This window comes from Australozyma saopauloensis, chromosome 2 (assembly GCF_035610405.1).
Source record: "Australozyma saopauloensis chromosome 2, complete sequence".
Lineage (NCBI taxonomy): Eukaryota > Fungi > Ascomycota > Pichiomycetes > Serinales > Metschnikowiaceae > Australozyma > Australozyma saopauloensis.
Window position 1 is genome coordinate 837,186 of NC_086132.1, and position 20,414 is coordinate 857,599.

The 20,414-nt window shown below is 42.2% G+C and overlaps 5 protein-coding genes and 2 non-coding genes across 7 annotated transcripts; 2 read left to right on the forward strand and 5 right to left on the reverse strand.

Annotated features, from left to right (window-relative positions):
* Positions 1–2,827: 2,827 nt before the first annotated feature.
* On the reverse strand, positions 2,828–4,834 carry PUMCH_001589 (uncharacterized protein; the record flags this gene model as incomplete). Its single annotated transcript, XM_063020634.1, has 1 exon — positions 2,828–4,834. One exon carries the CDS (start codon positions 4,832–4,834, stop codon positions 2,828–2,830), a length of 2,007 nt encoding a protein of 668 aa, XP_062876704.1.
* Positions 4,835–10,292: 5,458 nt separating this feature from the next.
* PUMCH_001590 (uncharacterized protein) lies at positions 10,293–10,883 on the forward strand (the record flags this gene model as incomplete). Its single annotated transcript, XM_063020635.1, has 1 exon — positions 10,293–10,883. The coding sequence occupies one exon, from the start codon at positions 10,293–10,295 to the stop codon at positions 10,881–10,883; it is 591 nt and encodes a 196-aa protein (XP_062876705.1).
* Positions 10,884–11,024: 141 nt separating this feature from the next.
* On the reverse strand, positions 11,025–11,432 carry PUMCH_001591 (uncharacterized protein; the record flags this gene model as incomplete). Its single annotated transcript, XM_063020636.1, has 1 exon — positions 11,025–11,432. One exon carries the CDS (start codon positions 11,430–11,432, stop codon positions 11,025–11,027), a length of 408 nt encoding a protein of 135 aa, XP_062876706.1.
* Positions 11,433–12,125: 693 nt separating this feature from the next.
* PUMCH_001592 (uncharacterized protein) lies at positions 12,126–14,006 on the reverse strand (the record flags this gene model as incomplete). The annotated part of the gene is made up of 1 exon (XM_063020637.1): positions 12,126–14,006. The coding sequence occupies one exon, from the start codon at positions 14,004–14,006 to the stop codon at positions 12,126–12,128; it is 1,881 nt and encodes a 626-aa protein (XP_062876707.1).
* Positions 14,007–14,089: 83 nt separating this feature from the next.
* On the reverse strand, positions 14,090–14,161 carry PUMCH_001593. Its single transcript has one exon. It is a non-coding gene; the product is annotated as a tRNA-Asp (tRNA).
* Positions 14,162–14,237: 76 nt separating this feature from the next.
* On the reverse strand, positions 14,238–14,309 carry PUMCH_001594. Its single transcript has one exon. It is a non-coding gene; the product is annotated as a tRNA-Asp (tRNA).
* Positions 14,310–17,359: 3,050 nt separating this feature from the next.
* PUMCH_001595 (uncharacterized protein) lies at positions 17,360–19,969 on the forward strand (the record flags this gene model as incomplete). The annotated part of the gene is made up of 1 exon (XM_063020638.1): positions 17,360–19,969. One exon carries the CDS (start codon positions 17,360–17,362, stop codon positions 19,967–19,969), a length of 2,610 nt encoding a protein of 869 aa, XP_062876708.1.
* Between the last annotated feature and the right edge of the window lie 445 nt (positions 19,970–20,414).

The following is a 20,414-nucleotide window of genomic DNA, read 5'->3' on the forward strand; positions in this document are numbered from 1 at the left end:
TTCCATGACTGGTCAACAAGTATCGCAAGTACCTCCTTTTACCGCTTGTCAGGCAAATCAAGCACCAACTTCGATCGCTCGGCGGATTGGTCGCCAATTCCCGAATGATACTTCTAATATTAATACAGAGAAAGATCCGTGCTTTGTAAAGACATCGTGCTCAGCCACTCGGGGGGGTTATCCTCGAGATAAACCAAATATAACTTCGGAACCAATTACAGATGAAAACAAACTCAACTTGAAAATGATTGTGGAGTTGCTTATAGAGAAGATCTCGACTTTGAGTTCGGGAATTCCACGGAGGAAATACAATTTTGAAGCACTTCACCGTGCTTTGACTGGACAAACCGGTGTATTGTTTCTTCAATCAGCGTGCAGATATGAATTCGAGCAGGAGGTGGAGCAACTCTCTGAATGCTTGCAGAAAATCGATCTGTGGAATATTTTCAACAAAGGTTCACCTGATGAAAATCTGGAGTTAATTGTTGACTTGATCAAACGACTCATTGCAAGGCCAGGCCAGGTTCCTACAGACGCCATTGCTTTACCTATTGTTGACGGATTAAAGACACCTGAAGGACGAGCATTTTTCAGAGGATTCCGGAAGGCCTCTCGAATCCTTTTCAAGTCAATTTGGATCAAATTACTCCGGTTCGCGTGTGAATTTTTGGGTGCTTCCCGGTTCGAAATAGAAAGAGGTTGGTTGAGACCCTGGGTACTGGCTGTCCCCTTGATTCAACAGCTCGTAAAAGTTTTTGCATCCGGTAAGGGATTCAAAGCATTCAAGTTCATGCTCTTTCCCGACCGGTATGCTAGCCATATAAGACACTTCCTCAAATACTACCTCAGGTCTGGCTTCGGGTCAAGGTGTTTCTTATCTGTGGAAATTGACTCAGACCCGTGTTCAGGATCTGGAGCTGCTGTTTTTGACGCTCTATGGACCAGACCAGGTTTGTGGTTTGTTCTTGCCTGTACTAATAGGAAAAAAATACCAAAGCCTTGGTCAATACGTCTCGACTCTGAATATGAGAAATTCAGACACTTTTCCTGTTGATCGAAAGAAGTATTTGTCTCGAAGCTGAGTATTGAACATATGATTCTCGTGAAATCGTGCAAATATCGCCTCTTTGTCCAGATTGGCAGAAGCAATTTTTTCGGGAAGCGTATAATAATATTCCTAAAATTGAATCACCGGAGGCGCGTCAAGAACTCAACAAATTTAATACGGAGACACAAACGTACCTTGCAAGGGTTTTACTGGTAACAAGTTACATTGCCCGTTATTTCGAAACCGGAGGTCTCTATCTAGGAAAGGAAAAACAAATGGCTGAAATTGATTGGAAAGGCTGTAGATTCAGACAAGAAGGTATCCGGTTTTAGCGATTCAAAGTCTAGAGACATCAATCACAATCTAATAATGCACGAAGTTCTCCGTATTTCACCAAGGGATTTAGTATATCATCGTATATCAGACAAACGTCTCATCGATGAGTTTCACAGGACTTGGTCCAATGACTTAGTCGGAGATCCACGTCGAGGGTTGTCCGAAGGCTCCGTGCTGTTCAAGTGCCGTTATCTAGAGCTTCTCATTCGATATGACTTATTCCATCGTCAATAGCTATCTCAGTACTCTTAATTCAGTAATCTAGTCGTAATAATCTATGCGCTACCTGAAGATCTGTTCACCGGGGTGTTTTAATTTGTAGATGTGTATTCCACGATTTTAGTTCTATTTTAGTGTGAGGGTACTAGAGGAGCCGCAATTAGTATAAAGAGAAGAGTTTCGGGGCTTCGGCCCAAACAGGAAACCGGTCTAAGACGATCCCAATTAGGATCTCGTAATTCGTAAAACAGGTGCGGCTACGCTTAAAGAGGAAACCATTGAAATACGGTCCGCGTATTTTGATCGAGAGGCGAGGTTGTGCCTAAAGAGGAGCCGCTTACAATACGGCTCACGAATATATAAGGAGGCCGTTGAGATACTCCTAAACTGGCAAGCATATTTTAGGATAATATTTAAGATTATTTTTTAAACTATTAAGTAGTCTCGTGATCCCTCTTGGTAAACGGTTCAGTAGTCATTCGGGTGTATTCCGAATAAAGTAATATAAATATCTGATCGTGACCAAGAAGGGTTTCGATGACTAGTAATATGTTATACTTGCGAATTGTATATTCGTAAGATTACTTAAAGGTTATTAGCCCCTTCATTTGGCTGTCTCTCTAGCCTACTCGAATATTCTTCCGATATGTTATGTTCTCGACAGCTATTCTGTTCTGTCTCAGGTTTTACTCTGCCCTACTCCATATCTTAATTTTTCCTGCTATTGAACATATTCTTTCATGCGGATCCTACTATTTCCTATTCCGGACGTGCTCCGTATTTCCTCTAACAATTCGTAGTGTTTGTATTTCCCCTTACACCCGGAAATATACTAGCATAATCAATGTATACAATCTCTTTTCTTTTTTTTTTATTTTCTTTTTTTTTTCTTTTTTTTTTCTTTTTTTATCTCTTTTATTTATTTGGTTTAGGATTCCGATATCTTTTGAAAAGATGGCAGGAGAGTGGCCCACCTTTGCTTCAACGGCGAGGATTTAGGGTTGGAGGGGGAAGTCTGAGAAACGGCTACCCCATCTAAGTAAGGCAGTAGGCACGCATACCACTTGATTACGACACGAGAAGGTAGTGACAACGAAAACGATACAGAACCATTTTCTGTCTTGTTATTCGAGTGAGTAGAATATGTATACCTTAACGACAAATAATTGAAAACTAGCATTAAAACTCGTCACGCAGCATAGATTCGTTGATGATTGACCCCATTCATGAACGCGATCTGTCAATTGGCCTCGATAACGGAATATTAACATGGCCAGGCGAAAACACCATTGTTCTCAGCTGAGCAATTTCTGCATCACCGACCCAATCTAAAAGAGGAGAGGTTTCTCCGAGTAGTTCTTCGGACCATGTCATGAGAAATTCATTTATGAGCCTTTCGTTCAGATACCTACTAAACTTCAGATCCCTCGTGGAATGACGGATATTGTCCTCATATATCAGTAGATTGTTTTGAACAGAAGCAACCGTGGACTTGATATTCTTACCAGAGCTAGCACCATTCATCAAGAAAATCGCGTCTCCAATACTGGTTTCGTGCCCTGCATTTCTTCGCTTTTCGAAATAGAGACGTCCACCTTCGAAAACATGTACAATATACCTTGTTTCCTCTAAAAACCTTGAGAGACGCGTTTCTGTCTCAAAATTAAATTGGGTAAGTTCTTGTTGCGCCTCTGGAGTTATTTTATCAAAATCGCCAAGTGCGAATTTTTTCACTAGAGAAGCAATATTTTGTTTGACTAACTCCGTGTAACCCTGTTCCAACATTTTAGCAAGTTCGAAGAATTTTCCAGGTTTAAAGGTAACTTTATTGCCATTCTTCATGGAGACAAGAGCTCTGCAGTTTTTCTCGATGAAATTTTGAGTTTCGGTATATTTTTCACTGAGATATTCCCCTTGAGTTTTGATGATTGACATAACTTCATACAAATGTGCAGCTGGGAGTTCACGGGCTCGGCAGTTTTTCATAAAAGAAAGATAAGTGAGTCTGTTGTATATCTTTTTGATATGGCTGAGTGTGTTGATGTCAACATCGCTTTTTGCTACCCTGAAAAATTGCTTCTGCAAACCTGGACAAAGAGGCGATGATCGCATGACCTTAAGAGGATCGTATGTCAAATACTGAGTTTTGAGGCAATTGCCGCTCGTAGTTATCACGTCATGCGTCTGAACTTCTGGAATACAGGGTCCATCGAAACGTGTTGACCAAGCCTTGGGTACATTTTCCCGATTAGTACAGGCAAGAACAAAACACAAACCTGGCCTAGTCCATAATGCGTCGAATATAGCATCTCTTGATTCTAGTTTCGACTCCATTGCCACAGAGAACATAAATTCTGACAGCACCTTAGACTTGAGGTAGTGTTCGAGGAACAGACCTATGTTTTCAACAAACTGGTCAAATAAGAAAATGAACTTGAATGCCTTGAATCCATGTACCGATGCAAAAACTTTCACGAGTTGTTGAACCAAGGGGACAGTATATTCCCAGGTTCTGAGCGAAACTGTCTCTATTACGAACCGCGAAGCGCACAAGAATTCACACGCCAGCATGAGCATGTCGAACCAAACTCTCTTTACAATGTGTCGAGAGACCTTTAGGGATTCTCTGAGAAATGCTCGGCCTTTAGAGGTCTTCAATCCATCAACAACACTCAAAGCCTCGGCATCTGTAGGAACCTGGCCTGGTCTCGCAATGAGTTTTTTGACCAAGTCTACAGCCAGCTCTAGATTTTCTCCAGATGAACCTTTGTTGAAGATATTCCGCAGATCGATTTTCAGCAAGCATTCGGAGAGACGCATCACTTCCCGATCGAAATTAGTTTTGACTACCGATTGAAGAAGTAATACACCATTGCATCCAGCCAAAGTATGGTACACAGGTCCCAAATCGTTACTTTTTGGTAAACTACCTGAACCAACGTTTGAGATTTTGTCTATCAACAATTCCACAATTTGTTTCAAGTGTTCTTTGTTTTCATCTGTAATTAGTTCCGAATGGATCCCAATTGGATCTTTTTGCGGATCAACCTTCGGAGTAGTTTGGTCAACGATCTGCTGAGCGGTCGAAGTTGGTGCTTGAGGGACTTGATATGCGGCACTCACTCGTGGCGCTTCTTCCACAGCATCAGGAGTTTGAGCTTCCTCATTTCGAAAATGAATTCTCGAAACTCCCCGCTCTCCAGATCCTTCAACTAGTTGAGGAGGATCCATTGGGAGTGTTTCGAAGAAAGGCTCTGATACAAGAAACTTTAAGGTGATTAGAAAAGCAGAACTGGGAGGTCTACTAGAAGGCGATGAAAAGTGTGAAGAAAATTCAGAACGAAAGGGTGGCTACCTACTATTTATAAGGCGCACCGAGGAATTGTGACTTCGTGAATATGAAACACTCCTGCCTGTAACGTTAAGTGCAGGCCTTCAGATCCCAACACAGATCTCAAGTTCGATGTGCAGGTGGGGAAATAGATATCATAGCATTTTTAGCGTCCTACCACCATAAACTTGCGCAATACTCTCGACTACAGAATACCGAAACCTATGTTCTTTTGGCTTTGTAGTCTAAATAACTTTAGATTCTTTCCGCCTTCTTTTATAGCTACAGATATTTGACGCCGCATGTGCAGTTTGAAGCTTTTACCTGCAGGAGATAAGAGCCCACTCAACCTAAATACAAGGTAGCGCTAGTATGCAGCTCCAGAAAAAAGAGATTCTTGAACTAACTAAGATACTTGAGGTAATTGCTTTCTGTTCGTGAGATGACTGACCTCTTCAATGCGGTATTGAGATCAAACTATTGTTTAGTTATGAAGGCAAGACGTTGAAGTGGGATCGCAATATGTAGGATTATATATATGCACGCTTGGTCTTTATGTTGAACAGTAAGCCAAATTTTCGTATACTGATGTGCATAAGCCGTTTAGGTCCTGTGCTACAAAAGCGAAATCGCATTGTGCAGGGGCGTTCAGGGCAATCTGGTGCCGCGTATCTACAAAATACCTTCTCAAAAACAGACGCAAGTGTATCCTTGCAAGTAAGTTTATTCTGGGTCAATTTTTGGTCAATCTGGATTTAAAACACCTTTGAGTCTGACTTTCGGTTTTGGAAATAGGAATCCCGAATGGGTTGACAGAAGCACGAACTGACTCAAGCTGAGTGGATATGATAAACATGTGGGCTTGGAAGAAAACATTTGCTTATAAACACTCTGGAAATGGGTTCCTTATTCCTGACGTATCTATCATGCTTCCTTTAGCTTTTCTTCAAGAAGCTTCATCATTAAAACTAGACCGAGAGCTTTTGGAATGAAAATCGGTTCAATACTAGCAAACAATCCGTTATTTTATATCAGTGATTTACAACAATATTAGAAATCTTGTAGAGTATTTCCGCTGTAAAACCGAATTGAGATTATCGAGTCGGAAGCTTCTGAAGCGACGCTATGACAATACACCAGTAGATGTTCGGCTAGGAGGCCAGGTTGAGGTATAAATAGAGATTTCTACGGTTAATTAAAGACCAAAGAACACAAGCTCCAAGACCAAAGTAGTGGCTAAGCAAGCTGGTCATCAATCAAGTAGGAATCATAAAAGATCAGCCTGAAAAATATACTCTCTTCGATAACATGTGCTTAACAACAATTTGCGTTATGAAACTTGCTCATGGGCTCGCTATTTTAAATCGGCCATCGAGATCTCAAGAGTTAGATTTCAAATGTGACGCTGTGCATATCGCTGTGGGGTGTTATATGTTACAAACACAACAAAGTACAAGATTTATGACAATTGACATACAACACATCCTCCTATTTAATGCAACACATCCACGACAGGACTGCGAGTTTGTATTCTCCGACATGTAGAGCTGTCAGTTGTACTTCTCATATATGTCAGAGAATAGCAACGAAGACGCACAATTTTAGCGCTTAGACCGGCTGAAAGTTCAAATAAGAGATTATATTTGTATTTTTACGGAGACTTTGAGAAAATATTTTAATTTGACGATGACAGTCACATTTCTGTCCTCAGTCGTAGACTGCACATGAATATAATGTGCAGGGCCAGCATGATTTTTGCAACCATGGCAAAACCAAAATCCGAGTGCCAAAAAAAGGTCTATATTAGCTGCACTTTCCACCCAGATCTACTTGAACTTAATCATTGTTCTCTAGTGAGCCGGCCTTTTCTGCATTTGTCAGTCTCTGTACGAATTGTTTATCAGAGCCTCTCTTCGTATTCTCAATGTGTCCTCTACAACTTGAGCAAAAATCAATCGAGCCCGTGGTTTCAAGCAAACATGTTCAAGCTACTAAAGCTGAGAGCGTGAATTTAATGGAAATGGAGTCAACGGTGAGAGATGCTCAGAAGGTAATCTCTCAATATTTCTTCCTTGACTGCTCAACAATTGTCGCAAGTACCTCTTTCTACCGCTTGTCAGGCATCTTATTCCGACCACTCAGCAGTCTAGTCAGCTACCGTACACAATTGCTCCAATGGTTGTTCCGTAAAACGAGCCAATTGAGATTACACCAATTGGTGATGAGGACAAGAATAATTTGAGCATGGTTGTCAAATTACTAATAGAGAGGATTGCAAACTTAAATTCAGGTATTTTACTGAAGAAAACCAAATCTGAAGCACTACACCGTGCTTTAACTGGTAATACCGGTAGATTGTTTCTCCAATCGATTTACGATGGCACATTTGAAAACAAAGCAGAAAATCTCATCACTATCTTGGATAAAAGCGTTGAGAAGAAGAAATCTAAAGAATAATTATCTGAAGAAAATCAAGAGTCTGCTGTAAACTTGGTCAAAGTACTCATTGCAAGACCAGGCCAGATTCCTAATGATGATGTGGCTTTGAACCTTGTTGATGTATTAAAGACCCCTGAGGGACGAGCATTTCTCAGAGGGTTGTCGGAGGTCACTATTTTTCTGATAAAGCGTGTTTGGTTCGACATGCTCAAGCTGGAGTGTGCTCTTTTGTGCGCTTCGCAGTACGAAATAGGGAAAGTTTCGCTCTGTTTCTGGAATTACACTGAGCCCTTGGTTCAATAGCTCGTGAGAGCTTTTGCATCGGAAACGTGGTTCGAAGAATTCAAAAAATTACTCTATTCTAACCATTATACTATCATGGGTAAATTCCTTAAAGACTACCTCAAGTCTAAGTTGTTGTCAAAGCAAGCCTTCTCTGTGGCAATTAACTCGGATTCGGGCTCTAAAGATGCTATATTTGACGCATTATGGACTACGCCAGGTTTGTATTTCGTTCTTGCCTGTACTAATCGAGACGAAATTCCAAAAATTTGGCGCAAGCGTGTCTATAGATCCAGCATTACGAATTATCGGACTCCGATATTCAATATAAAATGTCGTGTTGAAACTCAGTTTCGGACTTTTAGATCACATGAGTTCAGACGAACATCGCCTCTTTGCCCAGAATGGCAACAGGAATTCTTCCAGTTAGGGTTGAAAGATCTTGACCTCGACACACACAGTCATACCAATAGGATATACAATGAGCTCAAAACCGTTAGGAATATTCGTGATTTTCGAGCACGCGAGGCCACATTTATACTTTTAGATGACGTTGCTTCAAGTATCAAATCTCAATCGGAAGATCTCAGAGCAAAGCATTCCGAACTTCATAAATTTATCCAAAAAAACTGCAGAGCTCTCGTCTCTTCAATAAATGGCGATACCGATCCCTCTACACCCAGAGAATTCTTAAATCTTGCTAAAAAGTTAGAGGAGGATTACATCGAACTAGTCAAACCAAATATTGTTCGTCTAGAGACGAAACACGGGTCTTTGGTCATGATTAGGCAATCAAATCTCAAAGCGTATCAAGAGCTTTCCTTGTTAAATACATTGACACAAGGACAATTCGCGAGGTTTTTAAAGCGTTCCAGCTACATTGCCCTTATTCTTGAAGGTGGACGTCTACGTTCCGAAAAGCAAGAAAGAGTGAGGTTCAAAACGTTTGGAGAGGCTGCAAATTCAATCAAGAAGGTTTCTTCCACTAGCGATTCAAAGTCTAGAGACAACGATCACGATCTGATATTGCAGGAGATTTTCCGTTGTTCAACGAGGGATTTAGTGTATCATCCTATATCAAAGAAACGGCTCATCGATGAATTCCTTATGACATGGTCCGAAGATCTACTCGGAGATCGTTCTCCTCTACTTGAAAGTATTAATGGCAGCGATATTGCTCTGCTGAACACATTGAGGCACCGCCATTGCTATGCGTGTGTTCCATATCCTGTGCTAACTTCAGAGTAAACGGTTTTAATACTTGTAAACTTGGAATAGAATATCCATAGATCCCTTCATTTATACTATCATGCTTCGTATTTCTTTGAAAAAAGATTTATTAGGTACAATCCACGAAGAATACATTGCTAATGAAATATGTATGATAAATGATACGCTTGGATAAGAGTTTAGAGACATATTTTCTTCTATCGCCCTGAGAGATTTTGATTTTTACCACCAGAGCTTATACACACCAGCTGGTCGAAGAGCCGGACGACCGCGATGTTCTACCGCCAACAGTGAAAGCATTGATTCAAGATTTCACACACAGATCATATGCTACTTTGATGAATTCTTCAGGTATATTAATTCGTCCTGTCGGTAAAGTATACAATGTTGTTCACCCTGGCAATATAACCAAGAGAGACATATGCCTTGAAGAAAGGACATGGACCAGAGTCATAAGCAATTGAACTCAGCGAGGACTGTAACAAGAAAAAATATTTTGCCAGCTTCATATTGTTCTGACCTATCTCGGACCCGCTACGAGTTTCGTTTTAAGGTCTCTTAATTATTGTTTCTCTTTCACACATTGGCGGCTGCAATGGTACCAAGAATGATACGATTAAATACTGGGTTTGCAATTATATATTTGCGAAATAATGGATTTTCGAAGATTGAGCAAGCTCATGTCGCGGTCACATAAGCATCGGAAAGATATAAGGGAAGCTAAGAAACCAAATTGTCTGTGCTATTGCCGAGCTGAGGGGTCTCGTAACTCCCTTAGCGACAGCTAATTACTTTAGCAATTCCTCATTTTTTTTTAGTTTTGCAACAGACTTCTTGAATTGTGGCATTACTCGTCTTTCTCACATAATTTCCGAACCCTCACAAGAATCATACAACAAATTCGAAAACAAAAATATATTTTCACGAATAGAAAGAATCAAAAACCATTTCCATTTTCATTTCTGAAACCAAGAACGCTCTCCTCGAAAATAAAGTCAGGCCATAGTTCTGTCTCGTCAAAGTGTACTTCAAACGAAAACGCCGCTAAGTATCGTCTACTCAGTTGCGGTTTTCTTCAAAAAAAGAATCAGATCTGTTAATTTGATCTCTTTTTATGGTTATTGCATATTCGCTGCTTCAAAAATTAAAAATCCCTTCATTTCCCATTACTTCGTCGCTACCACCCTGTGTGGCCACACTATGGTCACTATCATATAGTATCATCAATAGCCATTCCCAAAATCTACTGCAAACATTGGAAGTGACTCTAAACCAAACACATCTTTTTCTTTGCAACACTCCGCCGCATAAGCTTACGTTGTTCATCCTCCAATAGCTTATTGCTACATCTGACTTTTGTCGTCGTGATCCCTTTGCACAAATAACCATCCCAAAACCGACCTCCCCATGAGTGGAATCGCGCTTAAATTCACGTCTCTCGTGGTTCGTACCGTCGCAAAACCCTTGGCTGGCGCGCTAAAGGCCCAAGCCAAAGAACACGATGTTTTCAAACAGGCATGTATTCTGCTTGCCCAAACACTCCATTCCGCAGATATCAAGATGCGAATGCGACTCTTGGGTGAAAACAAGATCAAGGTACGTCCTCTCAACGACAAGAAAGCCGTGGAAAATGGTGCCAACTTTCTCCTGGAGTTCTTTATTTTCCTGGTGGCGGGTCTGCTTATTTTGTATGAGAGCTATCGGAGTAGAGTGAAGGCCAATAATGAAAAGGCTACTGTGAAAAACGACATTCTGGAATTGCAAGATGACATTACGCAAATGAAGGCGTTGTTGGAGCGGTTGACGGATGATTTGGAGAGGATGATGTCAGAGTCTCCAATGTCGCCTACCCTCAATGAGGACTCAAACTCTCCAACCAATGCTACCTTGCAGAGCTCTTCCTCTTTGCTTAGTCCTGTTGCTTCCAATGAAACTCTCTCTTCTATCGGCAGTGGCTCTGTTCTTTCTAACTCCACGGACCCAAACACCTCGGCTTAGTCTCAAAAGCCTACGATTATATTCCATTCCAACATGATATCATGGCTTCATCACACTGGTCATTTTATTATACATATATATAGTACAGGGTTGCGCATGGTATGGCGCAACTGACAAAAAAATCCACCCGATACAGTGGGTCTACTTCTCACCTGGGCCCTTCTTGCGTTCCACCTTCAACAACAACGCCTTGTTAATATGAGGCAAAACACCACCGTATGCAATGGTAGCCTTGATCAAGTTGTCCAATTCTTCATCTCCACGAATGGCCAACTGCAAGTGACGAGGGGTGATTCTCTTAACCTTCAAATCCTTGGCTGCATTACCAGCCAACTCCAAAACTTCGGCTGTTAAGTACTCCAACACTGCCGTCAAGTAGATGGCCGATTTGGATCCAATTCTGATTTTGTTTTGAGCGTTTCTCTTCAAATATCTCTTGACTCTTCCCACGGGAAATTGCAACCCAGCACGGGCTGAGTGCGACAATGCGGCTTTGCTGCTTTCGGACGACTTGCCTTTGCCGCCATGAACTTTTCCTTTGCCAGACATGATTGTATTCAGAGAAGGAAAAACGGTGTAGTATGGTGTTGTTTACTGTTGTGTTGTTGGATTGCACACGGGTGACGCGGGTTAGGGGGTTACCCGCCTGTATCACCACAGTGGCTGGCTTATCTACCTGTGTGGGAGGCGGTACGCAAATAGACATATAGACAAATAGAACATTATTTATTGCAATGCAGCTTGTGGAAAATTAGAATTTGTAGCTTTTCGACTTTTTTGATTTTACCAGCTGACGTGGCCTTGTAGATATTACTGATAATGCGTCATGCGCGGTGTCTATGTAACTTCTCATGACGTTTCAGATACAGACATAATTTGGTCAGATTTTTTTTGCTTTTCGTGTATAAAATTTGTAGAGTAATTTCGAAGCAGTCGCCATCTTTTGAAATAGACCGCAGTCGCACCAATACCAAGCCAATGTAATTTTTATAGCCAAATGAGAGATGATCCGGATCTTGAACAATATTGTGCGATTAAATGAATCAGTTTTGTTCGAGAACCTTACGTGATATTGAAAATTTAACTAAGAATTGTCACCACAGCAACTCGTTGGCGAGGATAGTCTACACGCTTCAAAATAAATAGCCAAAATGTGGGCTTATCACGAGCATTGGAGCGAATCCCGATGAAATCAGAGTTTGACCCTTTTGATCCATTTTTCAAAATAAACATGCGCTAGCCTCATGCATTGATGATTGAGTACTCACCCATTCGGTCCAAAAGGCGCTCAACATCTCCCCTAGGTTTCTGAAGCTCTGTGCATATAGAATCAAAATGCTGAAAATTCTTCAATAGTTCTGCCAATTTCCGAAGATCCTCTAAGTCTTCCAACTGTTCACTCTCCGTGAGTTTCTCGCCCTTGGGACCGCTCAACACGATCCCACGCCCAGTATTAAAATGTTCTCCAGTATCTGATTCGTCAGATTCACTCTCGAACACATCCAGATCGACATTTTCCGTTCGCAAAGATGACTCACTAATTAGATCGCTGGCTCTCCGTGAAGTGCCCACATGATAGTTGAAACTCACAGTACGTTTCTCCTTGACACCTGTCCCATCTCCATTATCGATTAAAATTGTTTTGATTGCGCCACTATTCTCGCTTTGATCTTTGCTTCTCCGAAGTCCCCGCTCAAGGTGAGCTATCAAGCGATTGACATCATTTTTTGCGGGCTCATGATTCTCTAAAGAACGTGTTGTACTCTCGAGAATCGGGTATGTATGCACGCGATAAATAATGCCCCGGATTACTCCAAAATTTATGAATCGACGGATATCGATATTTTGGAGCTGTTTCTGATGCTGGATGTACCATTCTTTAAGCGTCTGACCTTGACTAAGCAGTCTAAAGAGAAAAAAAAGAGATGCTTTAGAAGGTATTTTAATCTCTAATCGACCTCTGCCACCTCCAGCACTTCCTATAGCGCTTCTCAAGTATGGACTTGAGGACGCAGGTGTCTGTGCCGACGTGCTGTTAGAAATCGGATTGGACTTATAAAGATTATCGCGCGAGTGCAGTGCTGCCAGTCCGGACGGTGCGTCATGAACTGGGGTTGCTGCTGATTGGGGTGTCAGGGAAGAGAGTAAAAGGGAGTTGAAGTCGGCCAGCGAGTTTGCAGAAACAACATACGCCTGACAGTCCTCAGCCATTCCCTTTGCTCGGAGAAACTCACCGATTCTATTAGTGGGCGCGTAAATGTTGCTGAACTGGAAGATGTCTACCAAGATAATACATTGGTAATGCATCAAGTGTTGAATACATTGTTTTGTTAGTGAGTAATCTGCATCTGCTAGTTCACTGATGCGGCGCACAGAGTTGACGCCGTTAATATAGGGCAAAATCCGGATCATGGTAGGATCACACGCTACGTCAACAAACAGATGCAACTTGACTGTCAGAACTGGTACCTGATATGCATGCAAGTCCACTGGTGGCGGGAGAACAGGAAAGAGCTTGATATCGACACTGGTGGCCGAATCGATTGGTATACAACATTCCGAGTAGTTGTTTAGATCCTGATAGACCTGATGAATAAGTGACTCAATAGACAGCATCAGTATCTTTTGAATGCGTTCATGTCCTGGAGTATATTCAATCGCAGAACCCAGGGCCAAATTTTCATGTTCACCACTAAAAAAGATTTGCTCCTTGTCGAGTCGACTCAAGAGATTGCTTTGTTCTTCTAGTGCCTGGAACATCTTACCCATTCGAGCAATGGCAGCCTCATAGGGCATGGTGTTGGCGCTATATGGAAAGACAAACCCAAAATTGAAATTAAATGAATTTCGCGCGTACCGGCTTCCTTCAATATTGACGGGGAAGCCAACCACCTTATGTTCCTTGATTTTGAAAGACACAAGTCTGTTGCAGAGATGAGGTTTCGGAATAATATAGTTCTTGACCGTGTCAAAGTTAAAAAGAACATCTTTATCTTGCTCTATTTCTGTCAGTCCTCCAATCGCATCTTCAGGTACTTGATGTACTATCTTAGTACCCTGAATAGGATGAAAAACGGCGTAGAAGATGGCGGTGATGGGTACAAAACCGTCATTGGTCTTCATGACAATGTTGTCTCAGACAGGAACAAATCGTATATCTGGGGTAAGCAGGAAAAAATGTTGTTCAAATGAGAACAAAAAAGACACTCCGAGACGGGGAATTGAACCCCGGTCCTCCGCGCGACAAGCGGAGATTCTAGCCACTAAACTATCTCGGACTCCGATGCTTTTGAGGGTCGACTTTTTCTTATAACTAATTATTTACGGATCAAAAAGTTTGAGAACAAAAATATTCTCCGAGACGGGGAATTGAACCCCGGTCCTCCGCGCGACAAGCGGAGATTCTAGCCACTAAACTATCTCGGACTTCGATGCTTTCGTGATCAGCTACTTGAATACAAAATAGCAAAGTGATTTCTCTAATTGAGTGAGTTTGCATCTTTTGTCTCTTTTCGTGATACTCGGAAATCTGAAAAACTGTACAAACTATATACAGGTTACAAGAAGCAGAGAATTGAGAAGAGATTGATAGAGGTTGCAAAACCCTCTGAGATCTTACGCTTTAATTTTGTTTGTTTCTTTGATAAAGTGGAGAGGTTTCCTTTTAAGTGAAATACCTCGTATTATTTTTTTGAAATACGTTCAATTCATTCGAAGACAATGCTGTACGAATTTTCAGTTAAACTGGTATACTCTCTGTTTCAAAACAATATTACCTCTGGATCATAGTTTGTTTAGAAGGGCGTTATTTGTGCTTGTTAGGAATGTGGTGTATAGGCAGTAGCCACCTGGAGCTTGACCAAAAAAGTCGGTACGATATAGCCATAAGAAAGTGACAAAGAAAGCGGAATATAAAACATGTAGAGACTAATATGTTCATCGATAATGCTTTAAAACAATGAGAGCAAGTTTTGTCTTGATGCCTGTGGATCTGTATTTTAGACAGCCGACACAATCGAATCTGTACTTTCATAAGCAGCCGAATAAATGTGTTCGGGTTTACAATTTGCTCGGAATTCCTGGCATGCTTCTTATTTACGGAATGGAATGGACTGAATGCAACAATCCAAGAGTACATGCTGGTTTCGAGCCAGTAATAATGTAATGCTCAAGAATCAGACTACTTCAGCCAACAATTAAAGCAATCCATCGATGCATTGAAGGCAGTATTTACCTCTTACCCAGTTAATTTTCATGAAAGAGATTTCCAGATGATGTCAGTGAGACTTGTCAATGTAGCAACATAAATTTCTAACAAACACTCAAAAATTTCAATAAGATGCAACAGACTAGAAAACAGCCTGAAATCTAGATACCTCAACAAACGCAATAATTTTATGGATCAAAGGACTGGAGTGATTAAGTCTACCCATAAAATTTGTAAAAACGAAAAAGATAGTACCTAACTTAAACCTGGAGATGACTCACGAGTGATGTCAATACAAATGCCACCATAATATCAAGATGAGACTCTTAACTAAAGCAAGAAGCCTATCACGGCTTTTCAGATGGCACAAACACTGACATGATTAAATCAGGGGACCTGTGCCACGGCCAAGAACAAAACAGCCGCAGTTTTGTACGCAAGGGTGATATTTCACAACACTTGTGGCTATTTTTCTGACTCTGTCTGCAGCGAAAGATGTAATTGAGCTCATCGGAGGCGGCAACGATTGGCCGAGACAACGGTGCCGCCGATGAAGTGTCAGCTCGTAACCATGCAGAGAAGGCTGAACCAATAATCGGAAAAATTTTAGGGAGAGAAATTGAAAGCCAGGCGAGTGTCAAGCCATAATTGACCTGGCGAGGCGTCTAATAAAAAACTCGAGCGTGAAAACTACAATGGGCACCACATGAGGTAGGCATAGATTTGCACGCAGACGAAAGTCGAAAGAAAAAAATGCTCAGAAAGAAGAATTTAAATTATAGGGCACAAGAACGAGAATCTGTGAAAAAATCCATCGGGGTACTGTTTGCTGTCTCAAACCGAGTTTTGGTACGTATTTCTGTGAAATTTAATCAATTTGTTCCCTAAGAAAACAGCTGACTAGGCAATTTCGAACATCAGATCGCGTTAATTAAAGGAGAACAGAAATTAATGCAAAAAAAGTAGGCAGCGAGCAAACTATTTAGAAGTCACTTCGTGAATGTCACTCTTCCTGTAATGTCCCACCATATCTACATTTCTAAAATTGGATCACCCCTTTCTAAATGAAATGTGCCCAAAATGACACCACCCGTTGTATGCTCTAAAGTGTGTAGTTAAGCTATCTTAAACGTTGGAAAGCCTTCTCCATCTCTGCAAGCTGCACCGAACCCGCAGCATGAACTTAATTAGTAAGATGACTAATTGCCGCCGCACCGCAGTCTATGGTGCCGCTTGCAACGCCGCAGATTTGCGACAGAAGTATCTCAACGGCGATTTATGGGCAGCGATGCAGGGGCTAAAGTGACCGAGGCTCAATAGAAAAGTTTCGAAGTCGGCGGTTTAGGCTGTGGAGGCGAAGAAAATTGGGGTAGAAGGTGACTGACGCACCGCGGCTAAAGTACGTTTTTGCTTTTTTTTTTCTTACTCACTTTTGTCGTATTGTCGCCAATTTAAGCGGGTCGTGTCTGCAGTGCCACTTCCTCAGCACGATGTAGAGAGGTCGTGCAAGCGAGGTGAATGAGCGACTATACAGTCTAAAAAGCGGCGAGGTACCAGAACGTTGTCTCAGAGAGAACATTTTCAATTTGATTCAGGGAAATAACTCCAAAGGACACCCAATTCCATCTCCTCGCGCCCCGAAAATGGACTGGGCCTGCACAAAACCACTATACATATATACATGAATGTCATACATGAAGGTTGCACAATCTCCAATCCTGTTGGTATTGTCTACCACGCGTGATCCACCCACTTCGTCCAGACTCGGACCCTGTACGGCGGCTATACCTCGCCTTTCTCTGTACCCCAACCAAGGTACATCTTCTCATCGTTTCTGTACTACTTCAACTACTAGAACTAAGTTTCCATACTTGCCATAAGTCAAGCTATAGTGAAAGGTTTGGTTTGTGCAGATTTTTATCGAATAGAAACACACGTTGCGATCCTACGTCGTTTAGATTCAAAAGACCTTTCAAAAAGCTCACTAAAGAGATTAAAGACATCGGTGCTGATACACTGATTCCCCCCGCTGAGCGAACATTTGGTGCCATCAGTGAAAAAGCGATCCATTCTAAGCTTATAGATTCGAGAAGACTCGAGAGATACTGATATTTACGTTATTGGTGAATACGTTGGCCAAGAAATCCCGGCAAACGACACTATATTAAACGGGCAACCCAGTCGATACAGCCACAAACAGAACATAAGTGCTGATCATTTCAGGACACATAATTAGATTTAGCATTAGCACCCCTAAACTTCCATCGAAATGAGCGCCCTGTCGCTGCCTCCAACTACAAACGCTTCGGCTAAGAAAGATGATGCAAAGGACAAGAAGAAGGTTTCGTGTGTCCACTGCCGTCGTATCAAACGTAAGTGTGGCGGTGGCCAGCCATGCAAGAATTGCGTGAAGAAAAACGTTCCCTGTGAGTATAGTCAGATGGACCGTAGAACACAAAGATACTCCATCGGATACATCAAGAGCTTGGAAACCAACAACGAGGTATATGAAAGCACCCTTTCCAACTTGGTGCTGCTTCGTAATGACCCTGACGAACTCATAGCCAAATTGGAGGCTTTGACTACATCGTTTCCTCCCTCCGAGCGCTTAGGAGACATTGCCTCCGATTTGGACGAGGAAATACGGCCTCCCAACTCTGATGACGAAGGAACTGTCAGCCCGCTGCCCGCCGAGCCCTACCAGTACTTCGGTCCAGGTAGCATCTACCACTACTCGCAGTTTCTGCGTCCAGACAAAGAACCCATCATAAATACCAGAAATTCACCTGAAAATAGGACCAGCGCCGTCACATTGCAAGACGACTGGGACTACGTGGCCGGCTTGGTACATGGCTACTTCGAGCAGCAAACGCCCGATTTGTTCAAATACTTGTTTGACCGGGACCTCATCTTAGCAGCTCTCGACGCCCACGACCTTTCCGGCCCATACTTGGACGAACTGCTCATCTACGCCATTTGTTGTAACTGTGAAGCTCTCACCTATGCCCAGGCGGATGCATACTGCTCCTTGGTGCTTGACCTGATGTTCACAAACACTGCCAAGTCCTGCGTCGCCGTCTCGCAATGCTACACAATGCTTGCCGTTCATACTCTTAGTAAGGGTCAGATGCTGAAGGGCTGGCTTCTTGCCGGACTTGGTATCCGTGCTGGACTTGAAGTCGGATTCGATATTGAGAAAGATGCCGATCTGCCGCTGGCTACGAATAGATGTTTTATGGCCACCGTTTTGATCGACACATATATTTGCATGTCCCTCGGCCGTAAGCCCACAATCCTGCCAAATTTCCTTCCTGTCCTTCGCCTCCCCTCTGAGAACGACACTGACTACTACACTTTGAAGTATTGTGTTGAGTTGGTGCAAATGACCTCCCCTATGCTTCAAGCAACATACAAACCTGTTCTTTACGATGAAGACCCACGAGTCAATTACTTGCTCAAGTTCAACCGCTCTAAGGCTTTCAATGTCAAGTTGTTGAAATGGAAACTGTCTCTTGAGCCATGCTGCACCTGGCAATACTCCCTGATGAAAGCGTCGACAGATTTGGTTAACGAGAATCACACGCTCAAGTATTTCTACTACTATTTGCTTTTGTTCTTGAACAAGCCTTTCTTGCATGTTCCTAAGCAGCACCTGACTGTGTACATTTTCGAAGAGATTGCAAAGGAGATGCTTTTGATTGTAGTCCAAAAGCTACAGAAATTGGGAGAGGCCGGCTTCGAAATTCCAGATGCTGGTGACGTGGCACACATATCCAACATGTCACTGTACTCTGAACACGATATGTATAATGGCGCCAACATGGACTTGTGTGTATTAACGCTTTTGTGCCATGTTCTTGTTACTCTTATCACAACACAGCCAGAGGAATATTTGTACTTGGAACGCCATTTCAAGATCTTTGCAAGATACTTGCAGTTGAAGTGTCCTCGTAAGTATAAGGCTAACAATAATCCTATCTCACGCTTGCATGGAATTCTAGCATCTTTCAAAAAGGAGATGAAACGCGATGCTCTCTCTAAACTCGAGAACTCTTCATCCAGCAGCCAGCTGCACTCGTCTCCCGCAACATCCGAGGAATACTCACACAAGCAGGGCGGTAGCCCAGGCCGAGACACGGACGGACAGAAACAGAGATCAGACAATAATAGAGCTCCTATGTTAACAAAGACTCACAAAGCAACAGCGCCTCCAGAAATTCAGGAAATGCAATTTGTCAACACAGAGCCTACGAATGATCCACAACAAGGACAACCCTCTGTAGGAACAAATAGACTGGCTTCAGGATATATGGCCAATCAAAGCAATCAGTACGATCCATTGTCATTGCACCAGCAGATCAACATGTTTAACATGTATCAGGATCAATTCTCTGGGCAAATCAATTCCAATCTTGGACAACCAGCCGCTCAAGCTGCCGCTCAAACCGCTCTTGCAACAGGAGTTTTGAATGTACAAGGTAATGGACAGCAAGGTCTGCCTGTCCAGATGGGCCAGATGGGTGCCCTTCCTCAGATGAATCACCTCATGAACCAACAATTGAACCAAATGAATCAAGTGCCACAACATTTCAATCCCCACATGAATGGTATCGGCCAAACTGGAGTCAACCAAGAATGGAATCCTGCCTCTCATTTTGCGATGGGACCAACTGGTGCCCAGCTCAACGCTGCCGACTCAGACCAATTTGGAATCGACTACAGAATGCCAGCGGCTATCGACGGCACCAACTTCACATATGGTCACAGTGTTCTTGACACTCCATACCATAAGATGGTTGGAACGATGTTCAGCAATGGCGGCGACGAGTTTATGTTGGAGAAAGAACGTGTGAACTGGGATGGTTTGTTCACCACATAAGGAAAAGTTCTTTTGTTTTTGTTTAATTCAAGTGGTAAATGGTATTGATAATGGAGAAGTTCATAGAACATGTGTAGAGAATTGAATTGATTTGTATACGAGAAAGAGCCTTTTTTCGATTGAGGTGGAATACGATTGCAACTGTTATGTGGTATGTTATCGACCAGATGATTAGAACTGAATTACGACTGAAACCTAAGCCCTCGAAAGCAAAAAACAAAAATGCTAAGAGCAAATTGAGAGGGCAAACAAAGAGGAAATTCGACCATGTTTCTGTTCTACTCACTCCGGATAAACTACGTTACTTAGCGCATGAGGAGCTAGTTCACCACATACAATTCGCTCCTAGAATCTCACAAAATTTTACAAAAAGAAAAAAATTAACCGGAAAGTCAGTTTGATCCCTTTGTAAAGTGAACTCGTTTCTGTCCTATATCCACGGAAT